Source organism: Pelecanus crispus, chromosome 3 (genome assembly GCF_030463565.1).
Source record: "Pelecanus crispus isolate bPelCri1 chromosome 3, bPelCri1.pri, whole genome shotgun sequence".
Classification (NCBI taxonomy): Eukaryota; Metazoa; Chordata; class Aves; order Pelecaniformes; family Pelecanidae; genus Pelecanus; species Pelecanus crispus.
In genome coordinates this window covers 94,793,477-94,809,031 of record NC_134645.1, presented here as the reverse complement: position 1 = coordinate 94,809,031, position 15,555 = coordinate 94,793,477, and the positions used below count along the sequence as shown (strand labels likewise).

Sequence of the window (15,555 nt, the reverse complement as noted above, 5' to 3'; positions counted from 1 at the left end):
TAAGTCACTTGCTCAGTCATCTAATCATACCCTTAATTCTTCCTGGCAGATCTAACGCCAACCAGCTACCCAAGCTGAGAGAAAGAAGGAAGCCCTACCCTACCTATTACATGTTACTGGTCCCATGCCCTTACAGAAATAATGGCATGGAATTCCTAGATCATCTTTCCTGATAGTAACTGTTCCATTGACCACCTTTTTCTCTCCTGATGACCACTAAGACCATGTTTTTGTCCTTTCTACCTCTCCTTGAAGTTTACGGCTTCCTAAATGATCTCCTTCAGCATTTTCAGGTGAATATTTGGTTACAATGGATTTTAGGCTTTCATGAAAGGGGTCTACAAAGATAGTCAACAAAGGAGAGGAAAGAAAAGAAGGATTTCAACAGATTTACCAGGAAAAACATACTAAGCTAAGGCTGAAAATGTATTTGATAATATATTGGGGAAAAAGTCACAGAATACTGTAATTATTCCCAAACACATGATTTAAAAAAAAAAGCAAACCAAACCTGCAAACAAACTAGCTTAATGCTAAAAACAAATTATGACATCATTAAAAAAAAAAATCCAGCTAGGCTCATCATATACACAGTCTTCTGGGGTTCTTTTTGGCTTTAGAAAAGGTCAGTTCCTTTTTAAACAGCACAAAGCAGGGGAGGAAAAAGACCAAATCTTTACATCACAAAAATAAAGCAGCACAAGACTCAGTGGGACATTCTGGCACAGTTCTACACAACTTTCATCACAGGAGTCTGGGGCAAGCACTAGAAAACACCTGCTGGCAGGACAATACCGCTGAGTACTGAGAACAGGGCTAAAGACAGACTTGGGTGTCCAATAAAAAATGGAAGCAAAAACTGCAAGAGAATAAGCAAATTTGGGTTTATATGAATGAGAAGTTTTTGTGTAGGAGTAGTAGTGGGAATAAAATTTCTTCACATTTTATTGTGTAATTTTGCTGTGTAGTAGTGTTTCAGTATGATTTATTGTGTAATGCTATTGCATAGCATCATTTGTTGAGCAACTTTGCTGCGTGGTATAGTTTTTTATTTAATGATATTGAACATTAGGCAATGGTCTTGCATGCCATAATTTGTGTTTTCTGTTGAGCAACATCACTGCCATAGTTCTTGACACAAAGGTGAATTGCATGAATTCACACAACAGTGCTGAATTCATGATTTTAACATATATTCACTCAGAGGCAGCAAATGGAGACTATTATTTTTTTCTGAATGAAGACACATGCAGAAAAGCAGCAAACTGAGCCGGTATTTAAGCAGAACTTAGGGCATTAAGATACGATTTCAGTAAATAGCAATGCAGCGTTGCCTCATAAATGACACTTTCTTATCCGGAGCTACCTTGTAACTACATTGTGTGGTATTATGTGTTTCACATATCCATACCTGACTGTCAAAACTACAGAAGAACCTTGGTTTATATACTACTGGGTATAAATAAGAACAGTAACATGCTTTTGATGTGACTTAGGCTCTGTCCAAAACTATCGTTGCAGGGAGCTGATGAAATCCAGAATCTGGGTGGAGAGTTTCTTGTTCACACTACTGAACTTAGAGCAATAATTTCAAATTTGCATTAGGAAATTAGTAAGACTTAAGCATATTTTAGATGCCATCATAATGTCATCCTATTACTGCTTAAGATTCTCCAAAGCAGCAGGAGAAGGAAAGAAAAGTTTGCCCTATATGTAGTATGAATGTAAGTTACTTCTATTTACATTCATTGCATAAACTTTCCTTTTTTTCCCTCTTTTTTTTCCCCAATCACTTTTGCTTACAACAAATGTGGTCCATATATAGACTTACATTTCCTGAACTTAAAAAACATGTTATTTATCAGAACTTTAAATCTTTTTCCAAAAAAATCAAGTAATCCATAAGTGTATTAACTTTGTACCCACGCCCATTTTTATATCCATCTGAAAATGCTATTGATTGGCTAGAACAGCATCTCTTTTGTGCATTACCTGCCAGTGTACAAACAACTGTATGTTGGAAGAGGCAGAGAAAGAGAGCAAACACTGGTACATTACAATGCAGTGCTGCTGCAAGTAGTTTTATTTGATATCATATTCTGGGAGGTTTTAAATACAGGAAAAGAAATATGCATGGAGGCCTAATTTTTAAAATATGGCAAAACCCAGAAGACAGGCTGGGAAGGCAAATTGTGGGGGGAAAAAGAAAGTGAGCTCCCTCCATCTATAACATAAGATTAATTTATTATCTGACAGATGGCAGAAGGGAGGGAGGCGGAAAAGAAAAGACTGCTGATGCAGTAGCGAGCTTCCCATCTGTAACGAAGGCTCCACATTCTCACTTATCATACTGCCACAAAATACGTCCATTGGTTGCATTCACTCCAGAGTTTTGCTCTGTGTATTTCTAAGTTTAAATCAAAATAGCCTTGACCTCATTGCAGTGTGGACAATTAAAAAAAAAAAATGAAGAAAACATCCAGAGAAGCGATTCTTCTGCCAACCGCCCAAGGCTACTCACAATAGCAACTATGAAAGCTGCGACTGTACCCTGCTCATTTCATTTGACCAACGAGAGCGCGCCATTCACGCTGCCCAATACTTCCAGAGCTACGGGTCATTGGAGCAAGTTACCATCTCGTTTGCTGTCATTTGCACTGAAAGCTGCTTTTTCACATTTCTCCACATTCCAAGACATTTTCTCTTCCTTCAGCATCTTCTACATTGCAGTCATGGGGTGCCAATACAAAAATGGAGCACATTGCAAACGGCAAACAGCAGAACCAACCCAAACGCGCTCAATGTAACGCGAAAAGCTTCCGCGCTGACGGTAACAATGATTTCCTCGTTTAGTTTGCCGAACTCCACGCGACGCCGTGGCAGGACTCCCACCTGCCGCAGAAGCCGAAGGCCGCCTGAGCTCCGGCGCGCGTTACCAGAGGGCCTCGCTTACCTCCGACACGGGATTCCCGCACGGCCACCCCAAGGCAGGCTGCGGTGTGAGGGAACCAGAGGAACGACGGCTCTGGGCAGCGGATTTTGCCACCTGCAGCCCGCAGGCGCCCGGGCTGACACCCTCCCCCTGCCAGGAAGGGATGCCCCGCGCACCACGGGCCGTTACACGGGATTAAGGCAGATAAACAAACGAAGCACCCAAGCACACCCAGAAGGACGAGGCGGAGGAGCGGGTGCGGAGGGGCCTGGACCGGGGGACCCGGACCCGGACCCAGGCCCGGGCCCGCCCGCCGCCTCAGCCCCCTGGGCGCGCGCCGCGTCTCCCGGGAGACGGAGCCATTTTGAACCGCTGCGCCTCAGTGACAGCCGGCGGCGGGGCACCGGGCACGGCGATGGCGGCGCCGGGCTTGGCCGGCAAGGCCGGGGGTGGGGGTGGGGGGGGGGCACCCTGGCGCGTTACCTCGGATGCTCCAGGTCCAGCGGTAGAACTCGAGGGTGTCGTTCACCACGCTGGACACCAGGCCCATGGCGCGGGGGGGGTCGTCAGCGGCGGCAGCCATGGTGAGCAGCAGCAGCAGCGGCGGAGCCGGCAGACCTGTCTCGGCGCGTGCGTCCGTGCCTCTGCGCCGGGGCTGCTGCTGCTGCTGCCCTTCTACAGCCGGGGATGTGATTTAAATCTCTATCTCTCGGTATCTCCCCTCCAGACTCCGCCTCGCTCCCGTCACCGGCTCCCGTGCCCCGCGGGCAGGGAGGAGGGCGAGGAGGCGGAGGCGGGGGGGGGGGAAGGAAAGCCGGGGTGGGGGGGGGGGGGTGCAGCGCGGCGGCCGCGGCTCCGCAGCACCGTCCGCAGCGCGCGGCGCGGCGCGGGGCGCTGGCGTCACGTGACGGGCGGCTCGCTGCCCGCCGGCGGCTCGCGGGGTGCGCGGCGTCCCGGCTCGGCTCGGCTCGGCTCGGCCCGGCCCGGCTCGGCCGCGCAGGCGCGCTGCGGGCGCCCGGCGCGGGGGGCAGCGGCGGGAGCAGGTGCGGGGCGGAGGGGCCGCCCCTGGCGCTGCCCTGGGGATCCCCCTCCTCCCTCAGTGGGCGTCCGGGGTGAGAGAGAGGTGCTTACTACCTCCGTTTGCCTTTTTTTTTTTTAAAATAGGTGTGTTTTTACCAGACGGGGGAGTAAATATTTCAGCCAACTTTTATTCTGCCTTTTCCCTTTGTAGCAATTTGGATTTTTCTTCCTCTCTCCCTCCCCGCTTGCGGTCCCTTGACAGACAGGCCGGGCACCCGCCGGAGCGGCGCTCGCCCTACCGCAAGCTGTGGCTGCAGAGGTGTCGGCTTTTCAGCCCAGCGCACCAAGCAGCCTCCGCTGAAATCCCTTCCCCTCCCAGCACCGATAAAACCGGCCGTCGCGGCGGGATCTCGCTATCTCCCCGCTCCACCGGCGGCGATCAGTGGCGTTCCGCTGGCCAGCAGCTTGCCCAGCCTCCTCCGGCAGCCCCCGAGGTGAGGTGCCTTCGGCGCTCTCCCCTCCATCTCCCGGACCCCGGCCTTATGGTCACTCCAGGCCGCAGAGGGCTTTGCTGAGCGCTGCAGGAGAAGGAGCCTCCGTGGCCAAGGCCGGCAGCGCTGCAGGTGCAGTCCCGCTGCACCCATCCTGCACCCTACCTTTCAACCCCGGCAAACCCTCTGCCTGGTGTGGGCGCACCAGCTGCTCCTCGCACCTTTTGCCTCTTATCTCCTCCTGCCAGCTTGTCTCCCTCCCTCTCCCATGATCCATGTAGTGCGGATGGCTCGACACCCTCAGGATGGGCTTCCCCGCTCAGGATGGGCTTCCCCACTCAGGGACAGGAGAGGAGCTGCTCCACCCGCATTATGATCTCTCCTCCTGGCAGGCTGCACATCAGATGGTATCTACCTCTCCCTCCCCCGGTGGACCACCACCTGTGTCACTCGTTGTCACTTGACCTTGTGTCCTGGTTTCAGCTGGGATAGAGTTAGTTTTCTTCCTAGCAGCAGGCATAGTGCTGAGTTTTGGATTTAGGATGAGAAGAATGTTGATAACACACTGATGTTTTTAGTTGTTGCTGAGTACTGCTTATGCTAGTCAAGGACTTTTCAGCTTCCCATGCTCTGCCAGGGGCACAAGAAACTGGGAGGGGGCACAGCCAGAATAGCTGATCCAAACTGACCAAAGGGCTATTCCATACCATATGGCATCATGCTCAGTATATAAGCTGGGGGGGGGTGGCCGGGGGGCAGCAATCACTGCTCGGGAACTGTCTGGGTATCGGTTGGCGGGTGGTGAGCAATTGCATTGTGCATCACTTGCTTTGTATATCATTATTATTATTATCATTATTATACTGTTACTATCAGCATTACTATTTTACTTTATTTCAATTATTAAACTGTTTTTATCTCACCCCAGGAGTGTTTCTCACTCTTACTCCTCCGATTCTCTCCCCCATCCCATCGGGGTAGGGGGAGTGAGCGAGCAGCTGTGTGGTGCTGAGTTGCTGGCTGGGGCTAAACCACAACACCTTGGTGAGCACAGCTCGCCCTCCTCCTCCGGGGTGAGTCACCTTCTCTGTGGCTCTCAGACCGCCCTGGCTGCTGCGATCCCAGCCCCATGGACGGGAGAGGCACGCTGGCCATCCCTAGTTACTCCATCGCGAGCAGAGCTGCTGTGCCTGGAGCTTGGAAACCAGCGGGTGTTTGGGAGTAGGGATCACCTGCACCAGGAAAAGGAAGAGGAGCTGTGTCGGCCGCTGGAGGCCTGGATGGACAGGGCAGTCCAACTTATCCCAATGCTGCCTGAAAATCGGAGCCGAAGCAAGGTTACTGCATGCTGTACAGACATCTGCTACTTCTCTCACGTGAAGGGTCAATCAAAAATCTGCATGAATTGCACTGACTTGAATTACGTTTTATTTAGATGGCACTGATCATGGCAGGAGGTCTGTTGAGAGCTCTGAAATGGATCTGTCACTGGGTAGGGCACGGTGAACACCAACCTGCTTCCCAACTTGCAGGCAGACAGCGTAGTGTTAGCCATGGTTCCTGTGCCTCCTTCAGGTGAAACCGCTGCAGCGGATTGTTGGGCAGTTAGAAACTTGAGGTGTGTTTGGCATCGTCTAAAGCACAGCTTCAGAACTTTTTTTAACATTAGCATTTAAATCAAAAGGAAACCAGAAGAATGAGTCATAATCCTCAGATTGGTATGTGGCCATTTGCCTTGGCCACAATTTTGAAACAGAATGGGCTACTGAGTAAATCAACATGACAAAGGGTTGCACTCCCCTGCTGTCCTTGATGTCAGGCAAGGTGTGGACTAAGCAGAGTGCCACCAACACAAGGAGTAAAGATCCACAGCCTACCCAAGAACAAAAAGGAATAGGACATATTAGCAATACTAATGCATACACATAATAATTATTATTTATATTATACCCTAGACATACTTACTTCTTTATTAAAATGATTATTTATTTATCCCATGGAAGCCTTTTTTGCACAATTGACACTGATAATTATTGTTTATAAAATATTTATACAATCCAGTTTCATCTATTTCAGATTAGATGACTTTTCTTTGATTGCAATTAATTCCTTTATATTGGCAATATGATTTTATATAGATCATTTTACAGAGCAATTAAGTCTCGAGAAGAGCCACAATGGAGTTGGAGAGCATGGAGAACATAGAGAAGATGAACAATCTAACCAGAGTAACAACTTCTGTGCTTCAAGAATTGACATTGGCTTTAGGAAATGTGATTAAGTTTATGACAAACCATTCTCACCCCTTTAACTTTCAGCCTGCAAGCATGCGGAGATGGTTTTAAAATAAGGTCTGTGTCTGAGGGCTTCCAAACACATCCCAGCTAGTTTCCTACGTTTGTGCACCCAGCAGGATGTGCTGGTTCTAAGAAAGCCGAGACCCATGTCTTCTACTTAAAGACAGCGGAAGGAGGAAGGTATCCAAGGCTGCATTGAAGCAGTCTCCAGGGAAATCTGCAGCATGGTAGCCAGAAAAAGAGGAATTTTTAATATCATTAATTAGCCAGTGTTGTCATCTTCTACTTGGTAATCTACATGTTCCTAAAACCTGGACATCTCAGATGGGCAAATTTAATCTTGGAAAAGGCAGGCCTGTGGCATCTGTCCCCAGAGGAGCACACAAATTCCCAGCTGTGCTCTGGCCATTTGTCCAGTGCGCCAGGGTGCTTGTGCTGGCAGCAGGCAAGCCTGCGCGCTTCAGGAAAGGTGCAGAAGGTAACAGGAAGTTGTGGGACAGCCTGCCCCAAGGAAGGTCTCCTCCCAGATCCCATTCAAAGTTTGCTTATACTCTGAGATAAAAACCGCTTGTATTCCTTACAGACCTTTTTGTAAAAAACAATTAGATATCTCATTTCAGAACTATTGCAAGAACCATTTTCTGCTTCTTCATGACACAAATAAATAGCAGTAGAAATGTTACAAAGTCCAGATGATCAATGCATTTGGTAATGCATGTGAAAGAGCATTTATTCATTAATTTCAGTGAAGCATATTCTACTGTAATGTTTGATGAATGAGCAGATGCTTCTGCACTAATTGAAAGTACTCCCACTTGGGTTTTGCTTCAGGTTAGCGAAGAGATTGTTGTAAGGGGAAAGCGAAATACAGGTATGCTGGATTATATTTGTGAAATGTAGTAGGAAGAAAGCAGTCGGAGCTTCATACCTTGCTGCAAGTGATCCCTCCAGGCAGCTCACCACAAGATAAAACCAGCAGTAAAAGAACTGTACTTAGCTACAAAGAGAATCACAACAACCAGGAACTTTCCTGGTGGGAAACCACAAAAGTGCTGGAATCAATGCATTTGACAGAAGATGTAAATGTTACACTAAATAGGTAAGGGACAACCTATTCACTTACCAGTAAAGAAGGCACACAGAGTATTATATGCGCTAAGCATGACCAAATTAAAATTGTTAAAGGACCTTAACTTCAGAAATGTATGTGTTTTGATTACTTTAACTATTGAACTATCATATTTTTTCATTTGATTCCATCAATGTTTTAAGAGGGAAAATGATAAATCAGCACATCAGTTTGCAGTGTATGGGATTTTCTTGCACAGCCTGTCAAATTTATATGCTCCTTGCATTGAAGTTTTCTAGCTGATATGCCTTATAAAGACTGCTAGCTGTGCAAAAAAAGCTTGTCTGATCTTTGAATCAACAAGTACAGGCTTAAGTGTATGCGTATGCAATAGTACAACTTCTATCTGCTTCAGTACAGAGGTTGGTTTAAGGCAGCTTTATAGCATACATGCTTAAAAGAGGCTGTTTTCAAACAACCATATTTTTTTAAAAATAATAACATTAAAACCAACAATGTGTCTTTCAGCACTAATTAATTTTTTTTTGTTTATTACGTAACATGTTGTTAACTCCATAATTTGAGGTGGGGTAACTCAGGCACACAGGGATTACACAGCTTTTGCACAGCGAGTCTTCCGGAGAATCTGAAACAGATCCATCTCTTTTGTCTTCCAAACCGTCTGCTAGATGCCATCTGTCCTTTCATACATCTAACTGCATCAAAACATTTTTTTTCCAAACCAAAGGTATTGGAATGATGCATCAGAAATGTTTTAACATCAGAGATGCTAATACTCCGTGCAGGCTTTGGCCAAAACTTACCTTTGATGTAAGTTCCCACTAGGTTCCACCTCACTTGCATGTGCCAGCACCAGCACTGAATTTGATTTCTGGTCTGTACCAACGTCATGTTTTGAACATCAGCCATTTTTGCTGTGGCTTTATCTGAAATACCAGAATTAAAATGTGTTTCATATTCTGGCTTAAATGCTAAAGGGCCAGATCCAGCCAAGAAAATTCCTGTGAAGTAAATATAACTTTTGTTTCCACAGGACTCTATATACATACTGACATTTCGTCTCCATCTTTCTACCCAAAAATTTGGTCCCAAGAAGACGACCAGGGAAGTGGTGGACAGCTTTCTCCCAAGCTACATCAGGTTTTATTCCCAAGTAAATATAACTATGGTTTGACTCCAGATCATTATGTTTACAGGTTTCAAATTGCAGAACTAACCCCATTTACTGCAAATCTGGAGGGTCACTGGAAGCGTTAGCCTGCAGTGCTGGGCTGCATCCAACTTAAACTGCTGCTGTTCTGTACTGGTCCAGAAGAGGAGACTTTAATCCAGTGCTTCCCAGCCCCATTCTGAGAGATTAATTTATAATTAATTCCTCCGTGGGAGATTTCACCCTAACCAAGAACCTAATGTGTGATAAACAGTATATGAGATGCGTTTTATGCTCAGCAGGTACATGTTCATAGCTCTACCTGTGTTTCAGCTTCCTTTTTAAACATGCATGTTTCACAGACGCAAGGGTGATAGAAAACTGTATGCATACTATCTCACTCTGCCTTACTGAGACTTTTCTTACATGGTTTCTCATACTTTTACACAGCTAAGGTTTTTATCTGCAGTGATATCTGTCACAGCATCTATCATTTGTGAGGTGTGGCAAGCACGCTTTTGCAATGAGAGCTTCATATGTGTACATGCTGGAGAACGGCTGTGCCAAACTATCAGCTGATGTTTTCAGGGCACTATGTTGAAATGACAGCAACATGTATAGTCAGATCTGCAGCACCTTGCTAACTACCAAATCCAGCCTTTTCCATAGGTGTGTGTCACTGCTACTGCACCCACTTCACTGGGTGTGTCAGCCTCCTGAAGGCGTGTAGCTGTTTGTAGGGATGATTTTGCACCTTTGCTTCTGCGCTAGTAATGGCCTGAAATGTAGGGCATAGTCCCCTGCAGAAGCCACTTATAGCAATATAGTTAGGTGGAAGGGTGCTGGTTACGCAAGCTGTGTGCTATTACGCTGTCTCTGGCTGCTGCTCCTGTAACTGTGTATGGGTGGTAACGATGGTGCTGGGCATACCCTTTATCTGTGTGGTGTGTGGAGGACAAAATTGTGGTAAAGGAGTTACATAAAGGCTGTGTCAGCCTCTGGGCCTCTGAACTGGTGTGACCCGGCACACACTCTGCCTTTCACTCTGCCAGGGCAATATTCTGTAGATCCGTACACTCTTGATGGACAGCCTGAATGGCAGTCCTCATTAGAGGCTTGTGTTGTCCAGAGGAGGGCCACCAAGATGCTCAGAGGGCTGGAGCACCTCTCCTATGAAGACAGGCTGAGAGAGTTGGCGTTGTTCAGCCTGGGGAAGAGAAGGCTCTGGGGACACCTTATAGCAGCCTTTCAGTACTTAAAGGGGGCCTACAGGAAGGATGGGGACAATCTTTTTAGCAAGGCCTGTTGTGACAGGACAAGGAGTAATGGTTTTAAACTAAAGGAGGACAGATTTAGACTAGGCATAAGGAAGAAATTTTTTACAGTGAGGGTGGTCAAGCACTGGAACAGGTTGCCCAGAGAGGTAGCGGAGGCCCCATCCTTGGAAACATTCAAGGTCAGGTTGGATGGGGCTCTGAGCAACCTGGTCTAGTGGAAGATGTCCCTGCCCATGGCAGGGGCGTTGGAACTAGATCATCTTTAAGGTCCCTTCCAACCCAAACCATTCTATGATTCCGTGATTCTATGATCCACAGAAGATCATGTGGAAGTATTTGCCACAGGGTTATACATTTTATAAACAGCAGATTAGCCATATAACACCCTACTGAGATAAGCAGGTATTATTAACTTTGTTTTATGTATGGTGAAATCAAGCCTAGAGAAAAGCAATGACAGTTCCAGCTCTTTGGAATGGAATAGAGCAAAAACGTTGGTATCTCCCTTAAGTTAGGTAAGTCTTGTCCACTCACTAGTAGAAACCCATGGTTCTACTGGTCTTTCCAGCACCATATTCAGGCATGATCAGTTAGGGCATGAGCCCCAGGACCCTGCTTTGAAAGAACATAAAGACCAACTAGGTAGTTTTGGGCAAGCCAGAAACATACAAGACAGACCTCCTGGCCTCCCTCACCTTCCCAGCTGCCCCTACACAACAGATACGGGGCTCTGGAAGTTGAGGGCCAGGCAAGCTGGGAGGGAGGTGAAGGCGAAGGTCCAGCCAGGGGGTTGCCGAGGGTCAGTCAGTCAACCCCACGGATTACGACTGCCCCTGTTAAGAAAAAAAGGAGGGTAATTGTGGTGGGCGATTCCCTCCTGCGGGGAACTGAGGGCCTGATCTGCCGCCCGGACCCATCCCACAGGGAAGTCTGCTGCCTCCCTGGGGCCCGGGTTAGGGACATTACGAGGAAACTCCCTGACCTCGTGAGGCCCTCCGATTATTACCCGTTGCTGGTTATACAGGTGGGTAGTGATGAGATTACAGACAGAAGTCCTAAGGCAATGAAGAGGGACTTCAGGGCACTGGGGCGATTGGTCGCAGGATCGGGAACGCAGGTAGTGTTTTCCTCAATCCCGTCAGTGGCAGTTAAGAGTGCTGAAAGGAATGGGAAAACTCACCTGATTAACAGGTAGCTCAGAGGCTGGTGCCATCGGTGGAACTTTGGGTTTTCGATCACGGGGAGGTTTACACAGCACCGGGCCTGCTGGCGGCTGATGGAGATTGGCTGTCTCCAAGGGGGAAAAGGATTCTCGCCCATGAGTTGGCGGGACTCATTGAGAAGGTTTTAAACTAGGTTTGAAGGGGGAAGGGGATATACACGGGCCTGCTAATGAGGGGCCCAGGGGCAGCACGACAACGTTGGGGGCGAAATCGATAGCCCAGCTTAAGTGCATGTACAGCAATGCACGTAGCATGGGCAACAAACAGGAGGAGCTGGAGGCCCTTGTGCAGCAGGATGGCTATGACATAGTCGCCATCACGGAAACGTGGTGGGACGACTCTCATGACTGGAGTGCTGCACTGGAGGGCTATAAGCTCTTCAGAAGGGATAGGCAGGGTAGGAAAGGCGGTGGGGTGGCTCTGTATGTTAGGGAGTGTTTCGACTGCATAGAGCTTGACAGTGGTGATGACAAGGTGGAATGCTTATGGGTAAGGATGAGGGGGAAGGCTGGAAAGGCGGATGTCCTGTTGGGAGTCTGCTATAGACCACCCAACCAGGATGTAGAGGTAGATGAGGCATTCTATAAACGGCTGGCAGAAGTCCCACAATCGCTAGCCCTTGTTCTTGTGGGGGACTTCAACTTGCTGGACATCTGCTGGAAATGCCACACAGCAGAGAGGCAGCAGTCTTGGAAGTTCCTAGAGTATGTGGGGGATAACTTTCTAATGCAGCTGGTAAGCGAGCCTACCAGGGGAGGTGCCTCGCTTGACCTGCTGTTTACCAACAGAGAAGGGCTTGTGGGAAATGTCGAGGTCGGAGGCCGTCTCGGGCTTAGTGACCACGACATGATAAAGTTCTCAATTTTGGGTGATCCTAAGCGGAGGGGCAGCAAAACTATTACCATGGACTTCCGGAGGGCAGACTTTGCCCTCTTCAGGACCCTGGTTGGGAAAGTCCCTTGGGAGGCGGTCCTGAAGGGCAAAGGGGTCCAGGAAGGCTGGGCCCTCTTCAAGAAGGAAGTCTTAAGGGAGCAGGAGCGGGCTGTCCCCATGTGTCGTAAGACCAACCGGCGGGGAAATCGACTGGCCTGGCTGAATAGGGAGCTTTTGTGGGGACTCAGGGAAAAAAGGAGAGTCTACCGCCTTTGGAAGAAGGGGCGGGCAACTCAGGAGGTGTACAGGGATCTTGTTAGGTCCTGCAGGGAGGAAATTAGAAAAGCAAAAGCCCAGCTAGAACTCAATCTGGCCAGTGCTGTAAAAGACAATAAAAAATGCTTTTATAAGTACATCAGCAATAAAAGGAGAGCCAAGGAGGATCTCCATTCTTTGCTGGATGTGGGGGGCAACATTGTCACCAAGGACAAGGAAAAGGCTGAAATACTTAACGCCTTCTTTGCCTCTGTGTTCAACAGCCAGACCGGTCATCCCCAGGGTACTCAGGCCCCTGACTAGAGGATAGGGATGGGGACCAGAATGGAGCCCACATAGTCCAGGAGGAAGCAGTTAATGACCTGCTACGCCACCTGGACGCTCACAAGTCTATGGGGCCGGATGGGATCCACCCGAGAGTAGTGAGGGAGCTGGCGGAGGAGCTCGCCAAGCCACTCTCCATCATCTATCAGCAGTCCTGGTTAACAGGGGAGGTCCCTGATGACTGGAGGCTTGCCAATGTGACGCCCATCTACAAGAAGGGCCGGAAGGAGGACCCGGGCAACTACAGGCCTGTCAGCCTGACCTCAGTGCTGGGGAAGATTATGGAGAGGTTCATATTGAGCGAACTCCACAGGCAAGTACAGGTCAACCAGGGGATCAGACCCAGCCAGCATGGGTTCATGAAAGGCAGGTCCTGCTTGACCAACCTGATCTCCTTCTATGACCTGGTGACCCGCCTGGTAGATGATGGAAAGGCTGTGGATGTCATCTACCTCGACTTTAGCAAAGCTTTTGACACCGTCTCGCATAATATCCTCCTCGGGAAGCTGGCAGCTCATGGCTTGGACAGGCATACTCTTCACTGGGTTAAGAACTGGTTGGGTGGCCGAGCCCAGAGAGTTGTGGTAAATGGTGTTAAGTCCAGTTGGCAGCCGGTCACGAGCGGTGTTCCCCAGGGCTCTGTTTTAGGGCCAGTCTTGTTCAATATCAATGATCTGGATGAGGGGATCGAGTGTGCCCTCAGTAAGTTTGCAGACGACACCAAATTGGGTGGGAGTGTCGATCTGCTCGAGGGTAGGATGGCCCTGCAGAGGGACCTGGACAGGCTGGATCGATGGGCCGTGGCCAACTGTATGAGGTTCAACAAGGCCAAGTGCCGGGTCCCGCACTTTGGTCACAACAACCCCATGCAATGCTATAAGGTTGGGGAGGAGTGGCTGGAAAGCTGCCTGGCCGAAAAGGATCTGGGGGTGTTGGTAGATAGCCGGCTGAACATGAGCCAGCAGTGTGCCCAGGTGGCCAAGAAGGCCAACAGCATCCTGGCTTGTATCAGGAATAGTGTGGCCAGCAGGAGCAGGGAGGTGATTGTCCCCCTGTACTCGGCGCTGGTGAGGCCACACCTGGAATACTGTGTCCAGTTTTGGGCCCCTCACTACAAGAAAGACATTGAGGTGCTGGAGCGTGTTCAGAGACGGGCAACGAAGCTGGTGAAGGGTCTGGAGAACAAGTCTTATGAGGAGCGGCTGAGGGAACTGGGGTTGTTTAGCCTGGAGAAGAGGAGGCTGAGGGGAGACCTTATCGCTCTCTACAACTACCTGAAAGGAGGTTGTAGTGAGGTGGGTGTTGGTCTCTTCTCCCAAGTAGCTAGCGATAGGACGAGAGGAAATGGGCTCAAGCTGCGCCAGGGGAGGTTTAGGCTGGAAATTAGGAAAAATTTCTTTACGGAAAGGGTGGTCAAGCATTGGAACAGGCTGCCCAGAGAGGTGGTGGAGTTACCATCCCTGGAAGTGTTCAAAAAACGGGTAGATGTGGCACTTCGGGATATGGTTTAGTCTAGTCTACCCTTGATTGGTTTAGGTGGGCTTGGTAGTGTAGGTTAATGGTTGGACTGGATGATCTTAAAGGTCTTTTCCAACCTAGACGATTCTATGATTCTATGATTCTATTTCCTATGCTGATTACTGAAATTCCAAATTTCTCACAAAATGTATAAGAGTTTTCTTGTACGTTTTCATGCAGTGGCTGCTCTAAAGCTTTTTAGTTGGCAGGGCTCTTAACAGAAATTTTTGTAGTTGTGTGTGTGTGTATAACACAATGGTGCTTTAAGAGAACAAAACAAGAGCAGAAAAAGATAATACAAGATAAGAATATTTGGTTGCTGAAATCAGAAAAACAGCCATTACCTCATAAGGGACCTTGAAACTGTCTTCTACAAGCTCCTGTCCACACTCAGCCCAAGTTGCCATACATCCATCTCTCCAGCCTGGAGATAGGCAGGGAAATCCCTAGGGAGGGCTGCTGTGCAGGCACGCTGTGCTTCCTGCTGGGGTTTGCACTGCCCATTGCAGGGCGGTGCAGCGCTGGGCTTGGTGTTAGCCTGTGAGCCATCCATACTTAGTGCAAGAGGCAATTAACACTCAGGAAGATTTTAGCAGGATTACAAAGCTCTGGTGGGAATGAAGTCACCTGAACCCAAGGTAAGAGTCACAACTCTACATGGCAGCTAAATGGACTCCCAGAAGGAAAGGTGACACCCTAAACTGTTGTGGTTTTTTAAAAGGCAGCTATTGCATATGAGTAGGTGCACAAAATATGCACATTTGATCTGCTGTGCACATTTTGTCAACCTTGCATCTAGCCACAATCCTTTATTTTGCCTCAGGTCTTGTCTCAAAATTTTAAGTCTTATCTATGTAATGGAGTAGGATGCTTAAAACCAAAACCTGGGAAGCCTGACACTGGAAGAGGATCTATCTGTTAGAGGCAATGTTAAAAAGTTTGCCCAAATTACAAAGACCAACCAGATACTGTCATACCTGCCCAAAAATCATAGGAACAGAGGCACTTATGGACACAGAGTCATAGCTCTGTATCTGAATTACGAAGCAATAGTTGGAACAGATCCTTAGCTTGTATAAATGAA

General features: G+C 48.3%; 1 protein-coding gene across 1 annotated transcript in view; it reads right to left on the bottom strand.

Annotated features, from left to right (window-relative positions):
• Window positions 1–3,515, bottom strand: part of ELOVL4 (ELOVL fatty acid elongase 4) — a 31,018-nt gene extending 27,503 nt beyond the window's left edge. Inside the window, exon 1 of the mRNA XM_075708135.1 lies at window positions 3,416–3,515. Coding sequence (XP_075564250.1) covers window positions 3,416–3,515 — 100 coding nt within the window. The remainder of the gene's footprint in view (window positions 1–3,415) is intronic.
• Window positions 3,516–15,555: the final 12,040 nt, after the last annotated feature.